Genomic DNA, 20,505 nt, shown 5'->3' with positions numbered 1-20,505 from the left:
AAATCGTTTAAAAATCTTACATTGGCCCCAAAGGAGAGCTTTCATCTATTTTCTGTGCGTTCTCTCTCCTCTACGGGGAGCTCAGCTGCGATCACAACACAGCAAATCACTGGGTTGGAAAGCTCGGCTGACGTTTCCTTTGATTCTAGACTTCAGGGGCTGTGGCTCTGGTTGCATAACCTCCACTTATGATCTGATCCAGAGATCATCCCTCACCCTAGTGGGAAATAATGAAACCTTCTGCCCTTAAAGCCCTTTGGAACAGATGGCTATAAATACGTAAGCCTCACGTGTTGCCGCGCAGCCCTTCACGTTTTCCAGTGTGCCTTCCGATTTAATCCTTACCATAATGCGGACGAGCTGCTGGTGGTCTCAGCCCTAAGTTACAGGCAAGGAAGGGACTTGTCCCAGGTCCTGAGGTGAGAACCAGAGCTTGGACTCAGCTCTTCTATTCCAGGGCCTTCCCCTGCTTCTTGACTCCACGATGGGAGCAAGGAAGCAATTCTGACAAGCGCCTGTGGACGGACAGGGGTGGGCCTCCTATGGGCTGGCCCTCAGTGGGATGTGCAAAGAAGCCTATGTCCTTATCAGAGCAACTGGTGCTGGGAAAGGGGTCCTCAAGAGAGCTGGGCTGAGCACTGGGAACCAAGGAGGACAGACCCTCAACTCCCCAGGATGTGCAAAGGCTTGACCAGAGGCCATAGCCCTGAGATGGGATGTTAAAAAACGCGTCTACATCCCAAACCAGCTTCCCACTTGGACTCTAGTACCTGCTAAGGTTCATTCTCTCTAACACTTGTCTCTTTCCTTTTCCCTGCCATCATTGTAATGAATGATGCTTTGTGAACATTTTCACACCGCACCGTATCCTGAGTTCTTTTAAGGAAAGAGACCAGATCGTATTTGCTTTAGTACTGTCCTATTTCCTAATGCATGGGAGCTGTGTTGAAACAGTGTTGGTTAAAGCCAAGACACCAAATCAAAGCCAGAAGTTGTCCTGGGAAGCAGAAGTGAGAATACAGTGATGGGGATAAGTATGCTGGACTCAGAAGCAGGGAGCTGTTTATGTGTATTTTCTGTAACTGAAGCAGGATCCAGTGACCAGCTTCTCAGGGTGTAGCCGATCAGGGTCAGAGGCTCAGACCAACTGATCCAGAGCCTTCTTGAATCAAGAACCATTAAGCCTGAGAACTGCCTATTTGGGCCTCATCCTGATACATCAAAAACGTTGCGCGAGGGCTTCCCTGGTAGCGCAGTGGTTGAGAATCTGCCTGCCAATGCAGGGGGCACGGGTTCGAGCCCTGGTCTGGGAAGATCCCACATGCCATGGAGCAACTAGGCCCCTGAGCCACAACTACTGAGCCTGTGTGTCTGGAGCTTGTGCTCCACAACAAGAGAGGCTGCGACAGTGAGTGGCCCGCGCACCGCGATGAAGAGTGGCCCCCGCTCGCCGCAACTAGAGAAAGCCCACACATAGAAACGAAGACCCAACACAGCCAAAAATAAATAAATAAATAAATAGCGTGCCCTTTAAAAAAAAAAAAAAAAGTTGCGCGGGCCAAGAATATAAAATGGGAAGTGAACAAACTCATCTCTTGGGAAAAGCTACACAGGTGTGCTTAGTAATATTTTTTTTCCTTGTTTTTTAGTATTTCCTGATTTCCCCTTCAAAGAGTTTCAGAATGTCTGCTAATGGGACCCTCTTCTCCACAACAGAATTTGACTTTGAAGCAGGACACAGCAGGTAGCCTTTGCCAATGACTTTGCTTGAAGTACCTTTTATCTGAGTGTCCAAGGAACAGGCCTAGTGCAGACTGAGGGGAGCTGCGGAGGCCCTGAGTGGTCTGTTGCCTTGCTGCTAGGTTCAGAGGGTAGTGAGCTCCAAAGAGGGATCAGGAGTAAGGCCATTATCTGAAGGCCTCCTTCCCACCCAAAATCTACATCTCTGGATCACAAGAGCGAAGGTGTGGGAGGGGGCCCCTGAAGCATCCGGAGGACTGCCTCAGATGCCCTTCTGGCTCTGGAGAGGCAGGTGTCAGAGCTGTTCGCCGACATCAGAGCAGAATGGTGGAGGTGAGCAGGCCTCTGGGGAAATAGATGAGGAGTAGCCAGGGTTTGAGGGTGAAAACACCCAGGCCTTGGGGTCCACACAGGTTTGGCTCTGGGATCTGCAGCAGGTGTGAGAAGCAGGGCTAGTTATCTAATCCATGGCAGCCTCAGTTTCCTTACGTGGGTGGATGAGGCACTTTGCCAAGATAATGGGAGGGAGGATGGAGAAAGGGTGTGCAACGTGGCGGGCGGGAGATGGCAGCCGTCAGTAATAACTATAGGATGAGAAATGGAGGGGTGGGGTTTTAGAGATGAGGAAAGAAGGGTAGACCTAGCAGATCTGACTCTGAAGGGGGATATGGAGGGGGGGTGGCCAGAAAGGGGACGGACACTTTCCTCCCTCCCTCCCCCCACCCCATTTGCAGTCATGTCAGCAAAGCTTGACTCCCTGACTTGGGCTGTTTCCTGACAGGTACCATCTCATCGTGGAAGTGAGAGATAGCCAGGGGCTCAGAGCCTCCATGGAGCTGCAGGTGAACATCGTGAATATCAATGATGAGATCCCTCGCTTTACCAGGTAGGCCTGAGGGCTTGGGAGGGGGTCTCCGTGGGCCGGGGGGGTACCATGTCTCTTAAGTGGCTGAGCTGCCTCAGACACACTTCATGCAAGGCAGAGGGCTGCCCTTTGCTCTGGCCTGGAGGAGAGGTAAGAGGCTCATTTACCTGGACCTCCAGACTTAACATCTTCCACCTCTGTTCCCCCCGTCTCCACACCCCACAGACGTGTGCACCATGGGATTCTGGGTATGGTGGGGAAGGGGTGGAGGCCAGACACCACGCCCCTGGTGCAAGGCTTGCCACTGGGCACATGCAGAAGGCAGAAGGCGGGTACTCGTAGGATAGGAGGCTCACCGCTAATAACAGCAGAATCCTAGAGCACGTCATCAGTCCAGGCTCCATAAAGCCCACTGTCAGGAGGTCATCCTCTCCGACTGAGGAAAGGGCTGTCTCGATGGTGCCTAAGGGGCCTGCCCACTGCTGGGTGCTCTAAGTTTACTCCTGTTGTGGTGGATTCAGAAAGGAGATCTGCCTTGTCTGGCAGCTCCTCCATCCAACAGACGTGAGGAAGGTAAGTGAATCTGGTAGAGGCAGCCTGTGGGAATGTGCCCGGCACCAGCCCAGGCACAAAGGCGAGACCAGAGCCTGTCACAGACAAGGATTTAGGAGGGGGAGATGGGATTCTGAGCTGGCATGTGACCCTGCAAACAGCCTGGTTACTGGTTACAAGACTCCACCCCCCACCGTACCCCACAGTTGCTGAGCCAGGCTCAGGAACCAGCCACAAGAAAACTGGCAAACTCCCCTGCCTGGGTTCACTGTATTCATGGAATACATTCAGCTCGGGAGACTCCACCAACCAAAAGCCACTGGGCCCCAGACCTATGTAGAATGCTTGCAAAAGTATTCTGAGATTGAGGTATTAAAGCAACTCCACTCACAGGCTAACCAAGTGCCTTTTGGCAAAACACACCACAATTGTGAAACTTCTGGACGTTATCACAGTCTACAGCCCAGTTGCTGAGTGTCAACATGGAGGGAGCAGCAGCAGAGGCACTCCCACAAAATGCTTGTTGCCGGGTTAAGCTCAGCAGGACGGTGCAGTGCATTTCTGCTGACGGGCTCTTCCAGGAACACAGTACAGGCAGTTTATAAATAATTGTGACATCCCAGCCTGGATTCGGACTCAAGTATTGGCGAACACAGCAATGCGGATTCATCAGTGATCCCCCAGAGGAAGGTGATGGCGGTGGGGCTAGAGCTGACACGTTCTGCGATGCCCTCTCCACACCCCAAGGCTGTGAGGTGGGAAAGCAGACTAATGGGCCTGCAAAGGGGAAAATAATCAGTTCGCCCAAGGGGCAGAACGTGTAGGCCATCTGGTTTGGACTACATCTTCCAAAATAAAGCAATTGGCCTCAGCAGAAAGAGAACATGACCTTGGCTGTTTGTTGGGGTCCCCCAGAGATTGCTCCGGAACTCTGGTTCTCATTTTTGGTTTGAGAGATGAACCTGTTAGGCTCCATCCCAGACAAGGAAGCATGACCTCTGTGACTGTCTAACCATTTTTTAAAAAAATCAGTCGACTTTATTTCAAACAGTGTTCCCTGGATGTTGGTAAGGATGGGTCTGGGAGAGCCTGTGATCTAGAAGGATGTGTGGCAGGATTTGGGGCAGGATGGCTGCCCTACTTTGCCAGGGCTGCTCAATTAGAGCCAAGCTAGTCCCTCAGCCATCCTCACTTTCAACAAGTTTGCTCAGTTTCAAACTAGGTACTAACTTTGAGGGTTTCCTGGTTCTCTTGAACCATCATCCTTCTTTTCTCCCAAATCAGTGCTAGGACTAACCATAAGTTATTTAATTCAGGATGAACAAAATTAAATCCTCAAATGGACTCAAGTAGACTGAGTTTGAGTGTGAAGTTAGAAATGCAAAATGTGGAAACAACTCTTCTATCTTTACTATTTGTTAAGGTCCTGCAATGAAATACAACCAAAGCAAGTACTATTTCTGCTGTTGAAAATGCCTCACCATTTTTCTTCCGGGTGGTGACAAATGCTGAACGTTTCATGTTCTCGTGATGTGCACTCCAGGATGCTGCCATTATGAAAGTCGGGCAGTTTATTATAAGAGTACCCGACTTACATTCACCCTCTACCTCGCAAACAGTGCTCGCTATTCTTGCAAAGAACTTTGTTTTAGAGTCAGGCAGGTGGGTCTTTCTCCCCTTCTGCCCATTTCTTTTGCATTCATTCACAGTCCTTTTCAACCTGGCGCGAGGCAGTGTAGACACACTTTATGGACTTACAGAAGCCATCCCAGGTCATCCCGGATTCACACCCTTTCCCCTGAGTGTGGTCCTGGGTCCAGGCTCTGGTGAGCCAGTGTCACGGGGAGAAGAGTGTGGGAATTAGTGATATCAGAGCTTTCCCCTGTCGGGGGGGCTGCAGGGGTCCTGGCTTCACCGCATTTGAACAGATTTCTACTGTGGTTTGAGGATAATACTTCTAAGTTAAGTGATATTTTAAACATACTTGGGTCTTGGATCCCCAAACCAAATAAACCACAGATTTTATCTTCTGCCAGGCTCAATATCAAGTCAGCCAAGGACAGGATGTTGTACCCGGGGAGTTGTGTCTTCACCAACAGCCTGATCAATCCTCTTCACGAGGACCTGATTTCCCGGAGCGCCCAGTGTGGACTGGAGGATCCCGCAGATGAGGGTCCTAAACAGCTGCACTCCTGACATTTGGAGCGGGATAATTCCTGCGGTGGGGCTGTCCTGGGCATCGTAGGCTGTTTAGCAGCATCCCTGGCCTCGACTCACTACACGCCGATAGCAGCCTGCTCCTCTAGTTGTGACAAACAACATAATCGTCTGCAGCTGAGAACCACTGTCTTCGAGGGGACGAAGGAGGGTGGGAGGGAGGGGATTTCTCTCCCAAGGTGTCCTCTGTCTGCCCTATGAGAGGCTGGGAGCCTCTGGCTGTCACCTCTGGTGACTCCTCATAATAGTCCTTCGCAAACTTTAAAGTGCTACCCCGCCCCCGCCCCCGCACATCTGGTGAAACTCTGGCTCCTGATTCAGTGGTCTGGAGTGGCCGGAGGACCCAGCATGCTCAGGAAGGCAGTTAGGAAGGCGGGGACCACCCCTGGGGTAGCAAAGGCGAGGCTGTGAAGGTCGCACGGTGTCTTAGTGATCTCTGTTGGAAATTAACGGAAGCCCCTCAATGCAGCCAAAGGAAAAAATCTAATACATGAGAAACAGGGTCTCTCACACAGTGGAATAAGGGCTTAGTCCAGCCTGGGGAGCCAGGGCCATCCCCCTCTCTCCTCTGGCTCTGCTTTTGGTTCCTGCCACCCCGCCTCCTCGGCTGCCTCCCACTTTGTCCGTCCCTGGACCCACTGGTGGGCGGCACGGATTCCCTGACAACGGTGTGTGTCAGGTAAGTAAATGGACAAACGGCAGCTTCTGTGGGACCCCTGGTAGTGAGAGGTCCAGAGCACTGAGGTGGCTTCTTGGCCTGAACAAGATTACTGTCCCCCATCAATGGAGCAAGCCTACAGGAGGTCGCCCCAGGAGTGGGGGCCGGCCCAGGATCCCGAGAGCAGCCTGGCTGGGCAGGCCCTGGTTCCAGCTGTTCTCGGCCTGCCTCTGACTCCCCTGGAGGTCCCCGCCTCTTTCTCCTCCCTCTGGCCCTACAGATGATGGGACGGAACCGCAGAGACCTTCTGAGCTCATGAAATGAACACAATCCTTTAGATCCGAGGTAGAGTATTCATTCCCCTCTTAAAGACAATCCCACATGGGAAAACCCAAATTTAGGAAACTGGTAAATTAAAGATGACTATTTGTCCCACTGAAGTGATTTTCCCTCCACAAAAGGACTTCCTGCAGAGTTATTTTAAACAATAAGCTTCCTTTGGTACATTCAAAATTATTCAATTTACGCAGGTTGTGCAGTTAAAACCTCAAACATATCTGTCTGGTTTCGGGCCTTTTCCAAGGCAGCAGAGGTCTGAGGAAGGTGCATAAGTTAGCAGTTTGGGCTTACTTTGTAAGAAGTCATCCTTGGAGGGCAGCGCGCTGACCTTAGCTTCTGCCAGTGGGACTCATTTCTCCCTTCAGAGAGCTGACCTCACGGTTAACGCAACTTGGAAAGGCATACACGTTCTGTGTGTAAATTCTGCCTCCTCAGAACAAAAAAAAAAGGGGGGGGGGAAGAAATAAAAAGTGAGCAGAGGCCCTGGGATAGAGAAGGTTCACAATGTAATCAGCTTCTGGGGGCAGCCACGGTGTGGGCGTCAGGAAGTTATAGTTTTGGATATTGTGTCCAGAGGGATTTTTAAAAGAATTCAGGAAAATTCTGCACACGAACTGGGAGAAGAGAAGACAGCTGGACAGGCCGACTATCCTTATTTTAAAAGGTGTTAATGCCAAGGCTGACCTGAAATGGCATCAGGCCTGCGTGGAGTCAGGGACCGTGGCTGGTATAAATCGTTGCCATCGCAGCATGGCAACTTCTTTGCATCCACAGGGATGTGATCTGTGGCAACACAAAAGCCAGTCACCCCTCCTTTCAGCTGCTGAGCTCTCCCTCCCCAACACATTGATGCAACTCCAACAGCTCAGCGCTATATTTAGCACGAACTAAAATACCCACCTCCCAGACTCCACCCTCCTGTGCCCCTGAAATGAGCTGTGTCTGCTGTATTTCTGTTCCAGCCCAACGCACGTGTACACGATTCCCGAGGAGCTGGGTCCAGGAGCAATTGTGGCCAATATCACAGCTGAGGACCCTGATGATAAAGGTTTTACCAGCTTCCTCTTCTACAGCATCACTACTGTCAACAGCTATTTCATGATCAATCAGTGTAAGTCACACACACACACACACACACATCCTTATGTGCATCCTTTAATTCAGCCATTTGGATTGTTTTACAAATATTTTCTCTGTCTTCTGGTCTGGGGCATGCCTTTCCGTCTAGACTATCGTAAGTTATCGGGGTAACAGGTGTATTTTTTCTTTTGGCCGCACCTCGTGGCTTTGGAGATCTTAGTTCCCTGACCAGGGATTGAACGCAGGCCCCGGCAGTGAAAGCATGGAGTCCTAACCACTGGACCACCAGGGAATTCCCTGTAATAGGTGCATTAAAAGCAGCTGGCATAAGGTTTGGGGACATTGAACAGGGCCCTGTGTCGATAGCTGTATCATCAGCTGTATCACCACTCCACCTTTGAGGCAGGTGGCCATCTAAGGATGGATGAGTTCACTATCCTGAGGGTACCTTGAAGTCTCCTGAACAGAGGATTCAGACCAGCACTGTCCAGAAGAAATACAGTGGAAGCCACACATGTAATTTTAAAGTGGCCACAAAAAGTAGAAACAGGTGAAATTAATCTTAATAAGGCATTTTATTTAGCCCAATATATCCAAAATATTATCACTTTAACTTGTAATCAAGATTTTAAAGTTACTCATGAGATATTAATTCTTTGAAATCCGTTGTGTGTTATACTTACCGCATCTCAATTTGGCCTAGCCACATTTCAAGTGCTAAAGAGCCACATGTGGCTAGTGGTTACCATATTGGATTGCATCAATCTATTGATACATCCATCTGCTGGATTCCTGGCAGATTTTCCCATCTAAGTATCTTGGTGCAGAGAAGGAGAGTTTCTCCCTCTTAATGACCATCTTTTAGTCCATACCAGGCAGGATGCTGCGTGATCCACATGCATTCTATCTTAAGTACCCAGCAGAGCAACCCAATGAACTACCATAATCCACATTTTACAGATGAGGAAACTGAGGCTTGGAGAGAAACTCGGACAGGTTAAGTGACTCATCCAAGGTCTCACAGCTTGTAGGTTGTGAAGCAGCGATACAAATCAAAGCTGCCCGACTCCAAAGGCTGCGCTCTTCCCTACTCCTAGACTATACCACCTCATAAATCCCTGTCACATCACCCAAAAGGACTTCACTTTACATAATGATTTTGTGGAGGCCAGCACTGGACAATCCCAAAAAGACCATGTGTTACTCATCCCATAGGCTTTAGGGCAAAGTTTACCTGTGCCCAGGAGAGGCGGGCAAAGGCGGTGCTGTCTGTCATTGAGGACCTCACTCCAGTCAGTGATCATGGCAGGATGGACAACTGTGGTTTAGAATTCTGTTCATTCGAGTATTGCAAATTGAACTTTTAACAAATACAGTGGGTTTTTTTGTAGTATATTCATTAAGACTCTTTGGTTGCAAGTAACAGAAACTAAGGCCAGCCAAACCAAGCAAGAGAAAAAAAAAGTAGGGGACACCTATCACCAGGATACTGCATATCTCATGAGAAAGAGTAAACAGTCAGGGCACAGGAAGGATGGGAAGCAGTGCTGCTCCAGTGACCTCAGCAGCTAGAGTTCTGGCATCTTATCTGTAGCTCCACTAGGAACCTGACTTGTGTCTCCCAGTTACAAATTCTCCAGAAAGAGAACTCAGGGGTTGGAGTCAGCTGTCTATCAGTCCAATGAATGACGGGCAAGGACAGCTGCCAGGGGGCCTAACCCTGAGGCATGAGGTGCAAAATTCTAGAAGGATCAGGCAAGACACCCCAGTCAATGTCCAAGACAGGAACTTACATGAGGTTTTTTTTTAAAATGTACTTGTATAAAGAATATTCTCTTTGTAAGCCAGTCCTCACATCAGAATGTTCTTTTCAAATGTACTCCAAGTTTCCACCTACCTTTGACTCTTCATTTCTCTCCAAAGAGCCATATTCTGACCTTTGCTTTCTAACAGTGACTGGGACCATCCAAGTGGTGCGCAGGATAGACCGAGATGCAGGTGAATTAAGACAAAATCCCTCCATATCTCTGGAGGTTCTGGTGAAGGATAGACCCTCTGGGGGTCAGGAGAATCGCAAGCAGATAACCTTCATTGTGGAAGACATTAATGACAACCCCTCGACATGCACCAAGTTCACCTTCAGGTATTTGCCTTCTGAGACACATGTGGGCACGTCACCTCTTTGGGGGTGCTTGGTTTTTCTGGTATAGTCTGGCGGGGACTGAAGGATTGTGGGCACCTGTGACACAGCTCAATAAAATAAGTAGATTTGAACTGTCCCTTTAGGTGAGAGATTTTCCTTCCTCAACTTTTTTCTTCCCTCTCTTCCATTTTCTTTCCTCTTTGTAATCTCCCTTCTCCACTTTCTTACTCTGTTAAAAAATATTTTTATTTTGCTCTCTTCTACAACACGTTCATCTCCGTTGGTGACAAGTCCACAGGACTTGTCAGGCGCTCTCTGGACTGTACCTTTTCTTTATTTATTGCCACCCATGGCAAGATGGTGCTGTTTGGTTAGCAGTTATAGTAGATACTTGAGACTTAGGATCGGTAACTAGGAGCTCCCAGAGAAGTGCGCCACCAGTAATGCGAATAAATGAAACCAAGTATTTACTTAAAACAAAACAAAGCATCTAATTCACTTTACACAACTTAACTGCCTGTGAACAAAAGGCAATGGAGCGGGGGGGAAAGGCAGATACAAGTTCTTTTGGATATTTTGACCTGTTCTTTGTCTCACAATCTACTCACCGTTATTTTAAAACAAAGTCCCTTGGAGGAGGAACCAAGATGGCGGAGTAGAAGGACGTGCTCTCACTCCCTCTCGTGAGAACACCAGAATCACAACTAGCTGCTGGACAATCATTGACAGGAAGACACTGGAACTCACCAAAAAAGATACCCCACAGCCAAAGACAAAGGAGAAGCCACAATGAGACGGTAGGAGGGGTGCAATCACAGTAAAATCAAATCCCATAACTGCTGGGTGGGTGACTCACAGACTGGAGAACACTTATACTACAGAAGCCCACCCACTGGAGTGAAGTTTCTGAGCCCCACATCAGGCTTCCCAACCTGTGGGTCTGGCAACAGGAGGAGGAATTCCTAGAGAATCAGACTTGGAAGGCTAGCGGGATTTGATTGCAGGACTTCGACAGGACTGGGGGAAACAGAGACTCCACTCTTGGAGGGCACACACAAAGTAGTGTGCACATCGGGACCCAGGGGAAGGAGCAGTGACCCCATATGAGACTGAACCAGACCTATCTGCTAGTGTTGGAGGGTCTCCTGCAGAGGCGGGGGAGTGGCTGTGGCTCACCGTGGGGACAAGGACACTGGCAGCAGAAGTTCTGGGAAGTACTCCTTGGCATGAGCCCTCCCAGAGTCTGCCATTAGCCCCACAAAAGAGCCCAGGTAAGCTCCAGTGTTGGGTCGCCTCAGGCCAAACAACCAAGAGGGAGGGAACCCAGCCCCACCCATCAGCAGTCAAGTGGATTAAAGTTTTACTGAGCTCTGCCCACCAGAGCAAGAGTCAGCTCTACCCACCACCAGTCACTCCCATCAGGAAACTTGCACAAGCCTCTTAGAAAGCCTCATCCACCAGAGGGCAGACAGCAGAAGCAAGAAGAACTACAATCCTGCAGCCTGTGGAACAAAAACCACATTCACAGAAAGACAGACAAGATGAAAAGGCAGAGGGCTATGTACCAGATGAAGGAACAAGATAAAACCCCAGAAAAACACCTAATGAAGTGGAGATAGGCAACCTTCCAGAGAAAGAATTCAGAATAATGATAGTGAAGATGATCCAGGACCTCGGAAAAAGAATGGAGGCAAGGTCGAGAAGATGCAAGAAATGTTTAACAAAGACCTAGAAGAATTAAAGAACAAACAAACAGAGATGAACAATACAATAACTGAAATGAGAACTACACTAGAAGGAATCAATAGCAGAATAACTGAGGCAGAAGAATGGATAAGTGACCTGGAAGACAGAATGGTGGAATTCACTGCTGCGGAAGAGAATAAAGAAAAAAGAATGAAAAGACATGAAGACAGCCTAAGAGGCCTCTGGGACAACATTAAATGCAACAACATTCACATTATAGGGGTCCCAGAAGTAGAAGAGAGAGAGAAAGGACCCGAGAAAATATTTGAAGAGATTATAGTTGAAAACTTCCCTAACCTGGGAAAGGAAATAGCCACCCAAGTCCAGGAAGCACAGAGAGTCCCATACAGGATAAACCCAAGGAGAAACACACCGAGACACATAGTAATAAAACTGGCAAAAATTAAAGACAAAGAAAAATTATTGAAAGCAGCAAGGGAAAAACGACAAATAACATACAAGGGAACTCCCATAAGGTTAACAGCTGATTTCTCAGCAGAAACTCTACAAGCCAGAAGGGAGTGGCATGATATACTTAAAGTGATGAAAGGGAAGAACCTACAACCACGATTACTCTACCCGGCAAGGATCTCATTCAGATTTGATGGAGAAGTCAAAAGCTTTACAGACAAGCAAAAGCTAAGAGATTTCAGCACCACCAAACCAGCTCTACAACAAATGCTAAAGGAAATTTTCTAAGTGGGAAACACAAGAGAAGAAAAGGACCTACAAAAACAAACCCAAAACAATTAAGAAAATGGTCATAGGAACATACATATCGATAATTACCTTAAACGTGAATGGAGTAAATGCTCCAACCAAAAGACACAGGCTTGCTGAATGGATACAAAAACAAGACCCATCTATATGCTGTCTGCAAGAGACCCACTTCAGATCTAGGGACACATACAGATTGAAAGTGAGGGGATGGAAAAAGATATTCCATGCAAAAGGAAATCAAAAGAAAGCTGGAGTACCAATACTCATATCAGATAAAATAGACTTTAAAATAAAGAATGTTACAAGAGACAAGGAAGGACACTACAGAATGATCAAGGGATCAATCCAAGAAGAAGATATAACAATTATAAATATATATGCACCCAACATAGGAGCACCTCAATACACAAGGCAACTGCTAACAGCTATAAAAGAGGAAATCAACAGTAATACAATAATAGTGGGGGACTTTAACACCTCACTTACACCAATGAACAGATCATCCAAAATGAAAATAAATAGGGAACAGGAGCTTTAAATTACAAAATAGACCAGATAGATTTAATTGATACTTATAGGACATTCCATCCAAAAACAGAAGATTACACTTTCTTCTCAAGTACGCACTGAACATTCTCCAGGATAGATCACATCTTGGGTCACAAAGCAAGCCACAGTAAATTTAAGAAAACTGAAATCATATCAAGCATCTTTTCTGACCACAACGCTATGAGATTAGAAATGAATTACAGGGAAAAACATGTAAAAAACACAAACACACGGAGGCTGAACAATATGTTACTAAATAACCAAGAGATCACTGAAGAAATCAAAGAGGAAATCAAAAAATACCTAGACACAAATGACAATGAAAACACAACAATCCAAACGCTATGGGATGCAGCAAAACCAGTTCTAAGAGGGAAGTTTATATACAAGCCTACCTCGAGAAACAAGAAAAATCTCAAATAAACAATCTAACCTTACACCTAAAGGAACTAGAGGAAGAAGAACCAACAAAACCCAAAGTTAGCAGAAGGAAAGAAATCATAAAGATCAGAGCAGAAATAAATGAAATAAAATCAAAGAAAACAATAGCAAAGATCAATAAAACTAAAAGCTGGATCTTTGAGAAGATAAACAAAACTGATAAACCATTAGCCAGACTCATCAAGAAAAAGAGGGAGAGGACTCAAATCAATAAAATTAGATACGAAAAAGGAGAAGTTACAACACACACCACAGAAATACAAAGCATCCTGAGAGACTACTACAAGCAACTCTATGCCAAAAAAATGGACAACCTGGAGGAAATGGACAAATTCCTAGAAAGGTATAACCTTCCAAGACTGAACAAGGAAGAAATAGAAAATATGAACAAACCAATCACAAGTAATGAAATTGAAACTGTGATTAAAAATCTTCCAGCAAACAAAAGTCCAGGACCAGATGGCTTCACAGGTGAATTCTATCAAACATTTAGAGAAGAGCTAACACCCATCCTTCTCAAAATCTTCCAAAAAATTGCAGAGGAAGGAACACTCCCAAACTCATTCTATGAGGCCACCATCACCATGATACCAAAACCAAAGATACTACAAAATAAGAAAATTACAGACCAGTATCACTGATGAATATAGATGCAAAAATCCTCAACAAAATACTAGCAAACAGAATCCAACAGCACATTAAAAGGATCATACACCATGATCAAGTGGGATTTATCCCAGGGATGCAAGGATTCTTCAATATACGTAAATCAATCAATGTGATAAACCATATTAACAAATTGAAGAATAAAAACCATATGATCATCTCAATAGATGCAGAAGAAGCTTCTGAAAAAATTCAACACCCATTTATGATAAAAACTCTCCAGAAAGTGGGCATAGAGGGAACCTACCTCAACATAATATAGGCCATATACGACAAACCCACAGCCAACATCATTCTCAATGGTGAAAAACTGAAAACATTTGCTCTAAGATCAGGAACAAGACAAGGATGTCCACTCTCACCACTATTATTCAGCCTAGTTTTAGAAGTCCTAGCCATGGCAATCAGAGAAGAAAAAGAAATAAAAGGAATACAAATTGGAAAAGAAGAAGTAAAACTGTCACTGTTTGCAGATGACATGATACTATACATAGAGAATCCTAAACATGCCACCAGAAAACTGCTAGAGCTAATCAATGAAATTGGTAAAGTTGCAGAATACAAAATTAATGCACAGAAATCTCTTGCATTCCTATACTCTAATAATGAAAAATCTGAAAGAGAAATTAAGGAAACACTCCAATTTACCACTGCAACAAAAAGAATAAAATACCTAGGAATAAACCTACCTAGGAAGACAAAAGACCTGTATGCAGAAAACTATAAGACACTGATGAAAGAAATTAAAGATGATACCAACAGATGGAGAGATATACCACGTTCTTGGATTGGAAGAATCAATATTGTGAAAATGACTATACTACCCAAAGCAATCTACAGATTCAATGCAATCCCTATCAAATTACCAATGGCATTTTTTATGGAACTAGAACAAAAAATCTTAAAATTTGTATGGAGACACACAGACCCCGAATAGCCAAAGCAGTCTTGAGGGAAAAAAATGGAGCTGGAGAAATCAGACTCCCTGACTTCAGACTATACTACAAAGCTACAGTAATCAAGACAATATGGTACTAGCACAAAAACAGAAACATAGATCAATGGAACAAGATAGAAAGCCCAGAGATAAACCCATGCACCTATGGTCAACTAATCTATGACAAAGGAGGCAAGGGTATACAATGGAGAAAAGACAGTCTCTTCAATAAGTGGTGCTGAGAAAACTGGATAGCTACATGTAAAAGAATGAAATTAGAACACTCCTGAACACCACACACAAAAATATAAACTCAAAATGGATTAGAGATCTAAATTTAAGACCAGACACTATAAAACTCTTAGAGGAAAACATAGGAAGAACACTCTTTGACATAAATCACAGCAAGATCTTTTTGGATCCACCTCCTAGAGTAATGGAAGTAAAAACAAAAATAAACAAATGGGACCTAATGAAATTTAAAAACTTTTGCACAGCATGGAAACTATAAACAAGACATAAAGACAACCCTCAGAATGGGAGAAAATATTTGCAAATGAATCAACGGACAAAGGATTAATCTCCAAAATATATAAATAGCTCATGCAGCTCAATATTAAAGAAACAAACAACCCAATCCAAAAATGGGCAGAAGACCTAAATAGACATTTCTCCAAAGAAGACATACAGATGGCCAAGAAGCACATGAAAAGCTGCTCAACATCACTAATCATTAGAGAAATGCAAATCAAAACTACAATGAGGTATCACCTCACACCAGTTAGAATGGGCATCATCAGAAAATCTACAAACAACAAATGCTGGAGAGGGTGTGGAGAAAAGGGAACCCTCTTGCACTGTTGGTGGGAATGTAAATTGATAAAGCCACTATGGAGAACAGTATGGAGGTGCCTTAAAAAACTAAAAATAGAATTACCATATGATCCAGCAATCCCACTACTGGGTATATACCAAGAGAAAACCATAATTCAAAGAGACACATGCACCCCAAAGTTCACTGCAGCACTATTTACAATAGCCAGGTCATGGAAGCAACCTAAATGCCCATCGACAGATGAATGGATAAAGAAGATGTGGTACATATATACAATGGAATATTACTCAGCCATAAAAAGGAACGAAATTGGGTCATTTGTTGAGACGTGGATGGATCTCGAGTGTGTTATACAGAGTGAAGTAAGTCAGAAAGAGAAAAACAAATATCATATATTAATGCATATATGTGGAACCTAGAAAAATGGTACAGATGAACCAGTTTGCAGGGCAGAAATTGAGACACACATGTAGAGAACAATCGAATGGACACCAAGGGGGGAAAGTGGCTGGGGGGTGGTGGTGGTGGTGTGATGAGTTGGGCGATTGGGATTGACATGTATACACTGATGTGTATAAAATTGATGACTAATAAGAACCTGCTGTATAAAAAAATAAATTTAATTTAATTTAAAAATTAAAAAAAATAAATCAATGAAGTCCCTTGTGATTCTGGGTTAATATGACTTTTGGTAAACAGTACTGTCTTTCCACTAACTATTTTGTCTCAATGGCACAAGATGAATAATTCCCCAGGTTAGCTTCATCTCTGTGGTTTCTTAATAACTAGTCTCCAGTTTCTTGGGAGTGTGAAGGTGGTTCCTCCTGGGGGTGGGGAGGGCATCTCTACAGTGACCCTTGCTGAGAGAATGTCCTGTGTCTGGAGCAAAGCTGAACACCAGAGCTGGTCTCACTTTCAGATCTCCCTAGGGAAAGAGTCTCCCTCTGAGATTATCTTTGGTTTTGCAAGTTCATTTTTTAAGCTCTAGGTAACTCTGGACATAGACCCGATACATAGTGTGGCCATGCAAAGGACAAAGGACCTAGACAAAGATTATCTAGGATAAGCAGTAGAAATACAAACTCCTGGGGCTTCCCTGGTGGCACAGTCGTTGAGAGTCTGCCTGCCGATGCAGGGGACACGGGTTCGTGCCCCGGTCCGGGAAGATCCCACATGCCGCGAAGCGGCTGCGCCCGTGAGCCATGGCCGCTGAGCCTGCGCGTCCGGAGCCTGTGCTCCGCAACGGGAGAGGCCACGAGAGTGAGAGGCCCGCGTACAGCAAAAAAAGAAATACAAACTCTTTTATTATGCTCTTCAATGTCCCCCCGTTTTCCCCGGTGGCATGCCCAGCATAGTGCTAAGAATCAAGTGGTCCTGAGCCTGGCATCAAAACAGCTAAACCCTGTTCTGGACATACCCTACTTGCCTCTTCAGATCTAGCTCCCAGCCTCCCCAACCCTGCTCTGTGCCCCAGGAGGCTGACCTCTATGGATATCAACTGCTCCCTTGCCCTGCACCTTCCCATTGGCCCACGGGAAGCCCTGGAATGAGGGGGAGAGAGAAGTCAGGGTATTTATCCCCTGGCTCCCTCCCTGTCAGCGGCATGAGCCCCTCCACGTCCTGAAGGTCTCAGCTCCTATTAGGCCGCCCTCTGCGCACAGCACCCTCTGTCCCTGGTTCCGGTTTCAGGAACTGCTCCCTCCTCTGGCTCCTTGAGGCCTAGCAGTGGAAAGGGAGGCCCACTCTTCCTAGACCTAGACCATCCTTTGAAGTTCCCATGTACTGTGTGTACACGTTGTAACAGTCCCTTTACTAAACCCTCCCGGAATTATCTTAATTTGCCATCTGCTTCTTACTGAGGCCCCTATCAAATCAATAATGGCCTTGACCATGTGATAGGTTCCTATCCCAACCCCAAGAACAGAGTCCGTTTGATGGGTGAGAACAGTTGTCATGGATAGTTAGGACCGTGACTTCCACACCATTTTCTGCATAAATCAAACCCACCACTGTTAAGAGAAGTCTGGTCCCTGTGATGGAGCAGAGGTGATCCACAGAGTCACTCTTCCACTTTCTTTGAAAATCTAAAGCTATGCTAGTGCCTTTGGGTGGCTCCAGTGCATCTTGGGAAATTCTTCTCCTCATGTCCTGCTCTTCTAGACCCTCCTGCTTTCCGCTTTGTTCTCCTGCCCTGAGAGGTGGGGGAAGATAGTTGAAGCGTAAGAACTCTGGGTATCAATGATTGGAGAGGACTGTGCTATCTCCAATCTTCCTGGTCAATTTTCTCCCCTCAGTGCATTTCTGGTAAGTGTGTACTGTGGCTTCCTGTGGTCCAGAGTCCCCTGATGTGTGAGATGACAGTATACAAACTGCATTCCATATTAGCTAGTAAAATCACATTTTGATAATCTTCTCTCCAAATTAGCCTTGAAGGTCAATGCCAGCCAGTAACTGAACTAATTGTATTTATTACTAAAGGTAACTCTAAACAATGTTCCAGGAGGGCTCTGGGCTTTTCCAGTGGGAGGAACTTGCAGTTGTCCTGTAAAAGCCAAGATATGAGGAGGGCTCATATCAAAAGGGCTCCTCCCTCAGCAGTCCAGGAAGTGAAAGGTTTTACTCCCAAACCCCAGCTTCGTTTGCAGACTCCAGGGAGGGGCTGGGAAACCCTGACCCTGCATCACCCACCACTCTCCCCCGCCTAGCATCTTGTCCATTCCCACCACACCACAGTGGAAGCACCCGGGCAGGTCAAAAGCAAGCCAAACGACAGCACTGGCGCTGCCATGGGCTCTGGCAGCCCTGTCCCTGAATATTTACTCTTTCTTCAGGGCTCTTGGCACAGTGCCTGCGGCAGAGTCTGGGGGAGCAGGTAGAATAGGCTGGGAGGGCGTCAAGCACCCAGTGGATCCCACGAGGCAGGTGGCTTTGTGCCAGGTCCCCTGCCATCCCCGTGGGTCCATGCAGGCTCTCAGGAGGCCGAGAGACAGAAACAGCCCCTGCGGCTTTCCCAGGCTGGTGATGAATGAGCCCAAGGCCCTGATGGAGGCATCAAAGGCCCCGTGACAGAGCCGCTGTGGTTGTAAATCATCAGGCGCTTGGCTGAAAGCGCTTCGCAAGCTGTTTGTGAGCCAAAGGCAGAGGGTGTCGGCTGTGCCTGTCACCTCCAAGTGGGGGGGACCGTGGTCAGATGGCTGGCAGTGAGAGCAGCCCGCCTTTGAGGCAGGGAGTGATGAATGGGGGGGAGTCGTTTTCCAAGTCATGCGTTTAGCGGAAAAATACCAAGTGGCAGGGGAAAATGAAAAGAACATGCCAGGTGGCCCTAAAGGGCCAAGTGTGAAGGCTCTTTTGGAGGGCGTGAAATGTCTGGCTTCAGGACCCTCGAGTCTTTGGGTGATGCAAACTTCCAGCTTCTGCAGACTTGTAATCAAGGCTCAGATCACTGAACCCTCTGTTGGCCTGGAGAGTCATTGATAGAACCGAAAGTAAAATTTACTGTGACTCTTAACACTGACAAGGAGATGGTGCCTGGATACATCAGCTTTCTGCGACAGGTCTTGAAACCACCCTGAATCTTTCTTCATCTGTAAAATGGGGACAAGAACACAAACCTCTAGGCGATGAGGGGATTAGAGATAGAGTTTTTAAAGTGTTTGGTAAGATACCACATATAGTTGGTATTTAACATATCTATTCTAAGTATTTATGAGTAAAACCATGACATCGTGCCATCGAGACAAGAATGGAAATGCTCGGACTCCAGTCCTCCTGAGACACAGAGACATCATGGAGATTCAGTTACACCTGTGAGAAAGACCGCTTTCCCAGAACAAACCCAGTTATCCTCAGCAGCACAAAAACAACCTTGCCGTCAGACTTGGCTCCATGTTTGCTAAGCCCATTTTAGCTGCCATGAAAAGCTGATGTGGAATGTAGAAAGCAGCATAATTCTGTTTCAGAGAGAGGTGATAGTACAGAGGATTAGAGACACGTGTTGACGCTCTGAGAACAAGATGCCAAGACAGGATTAAATGTGCGAGGCTTTTATTAGTGGAAATGCCTGTGGGAGAAGATGGGGAGAGAGCTAGGCTAGGCTGCGAGGGTCATCAGACCGTGATGCAAGTCTGACCTGAGTAAAGGAAGGAGGGAGGGTGCATGGGTGGGAATGTTCTAGTCTGTTCTGCAGTCCATGAACTTGGCTAGGGCACTGGGGAATCCTGGAGCCAAAGTCAGCTGTCACAGGACAGGAATGAGTCTGCCTTAGTATCTCTGCCCTCCTCTGTCGTTGGTACACGACCTCACTGCAAATGCAGTGATGGATTTCATAGCCCAGCAGCTGGGGTCTGTGGTCATTCTATTCCTGCAGCTGTAGGTCTTCCAGGCACATTCTCCTGGCATCCCCAATATATTTTTGTAAGAAATCCTGCCCAAGGCAAAACATGATTATGGTAGGCAAAGAAAGAAAGAAAGAGAGAAAGGGAGAAAGGGAGGAAGGGAGGAAGGAGAGAGAGAGAGAAAAAGAGAAAGAAAATACTAGCCACACAAATTCCTCTTTGCCTGTACATGAGCCCCTTTGCAGTGTGATTTTGCCATTCCTCCCATCAAGAGATGGGTATCTCTTTCTACTCCTTGAATCTGGACTTGACCAGGTGAATTGCTTTGGCCATCGGAACATTCACAAACATGGCACAGCAGAGGATTGAAAGGTGTGTATGCAGTGGGACTTGCCCTCTCTTGCTACTTTTGGAAGCCTAAGATCTCCATGCGAAGAGCACAGACTAGCCTCCTGGAGGATGAGAGGCAATATGAAGCAGAAACCACCCACCTTCCCACCATACCTGTGAGTGAGGCCATCCTGGAGCATCCAGCCCCCACCGAGCTGCCAGTGACTGGAGAGACCAGCCAAGCTGGACTAGAACCAAAAGAGTGAATGGATAACCCTTAGTGTTGTAAGAAAGAATAAATGCCTGTTGTTTTAAGCCACAAGGTTTTGGGCTGGTTTGTTATGTAGCAAAAG

General features: G+C 46.4%; 1 protein-coding gene across 1 annotated transcript in view; it reads left to right on the top strand.

The window, feature by feature from the left end:
* Nucleotides 1–20,505, top strand: part of CDHR3 (cadherin related family member 3) — a 71,227-nt gene that overhangs the window by 31,968 nt on the left and 18,754 nt on the right. Inside the window, exons 5-8 of the mRNA XM_029234022.1 lie at nucleotides 1,650–1,744; nucleotides 2,522–2,626; nucleotides 7,334–7,482; nucleotides 9,405–9,594. Of these exons, the coding sequence (XP_029089855.1) occupies nucleotides 1,650–1,744; nucleotides 2,522–2,626; nucleotides 7,334–7,482; nucleotides 9,405–9,594 (539 nt within the window). The remainder of the gene's footprint in view (nucleotides 1–1,649; nucleotides 1,745–2,521; nucleotides 2,627–7,333; nucleotides 7,483–9,404; nucleotides 9,595–20,505) is intronic.

Source organism: Monodon monoceros, unplaced genomic scaffold, assembly GCF_005190385.1.
Source record: "Monodon monoceros isolate NGI ecotype Baffin Bay Population unplaced genomic scaffold, NGI_Narwhal_1 Super_Scaffold_2, whole genome shotgun sequence".
Classification (NCBI taxonomy): domain Eukaryota; kingdom Metazoa; phylum Chordata; class Mammalia; order Artiodactyla; family Monodontidae; genus Monodon; species Monodon monoceros.
The sequence above is the reverse complement of the archived record's forward strand: the minus strand, read 5'-3'. Positions and strand labels throughout refer to the sequence as shown.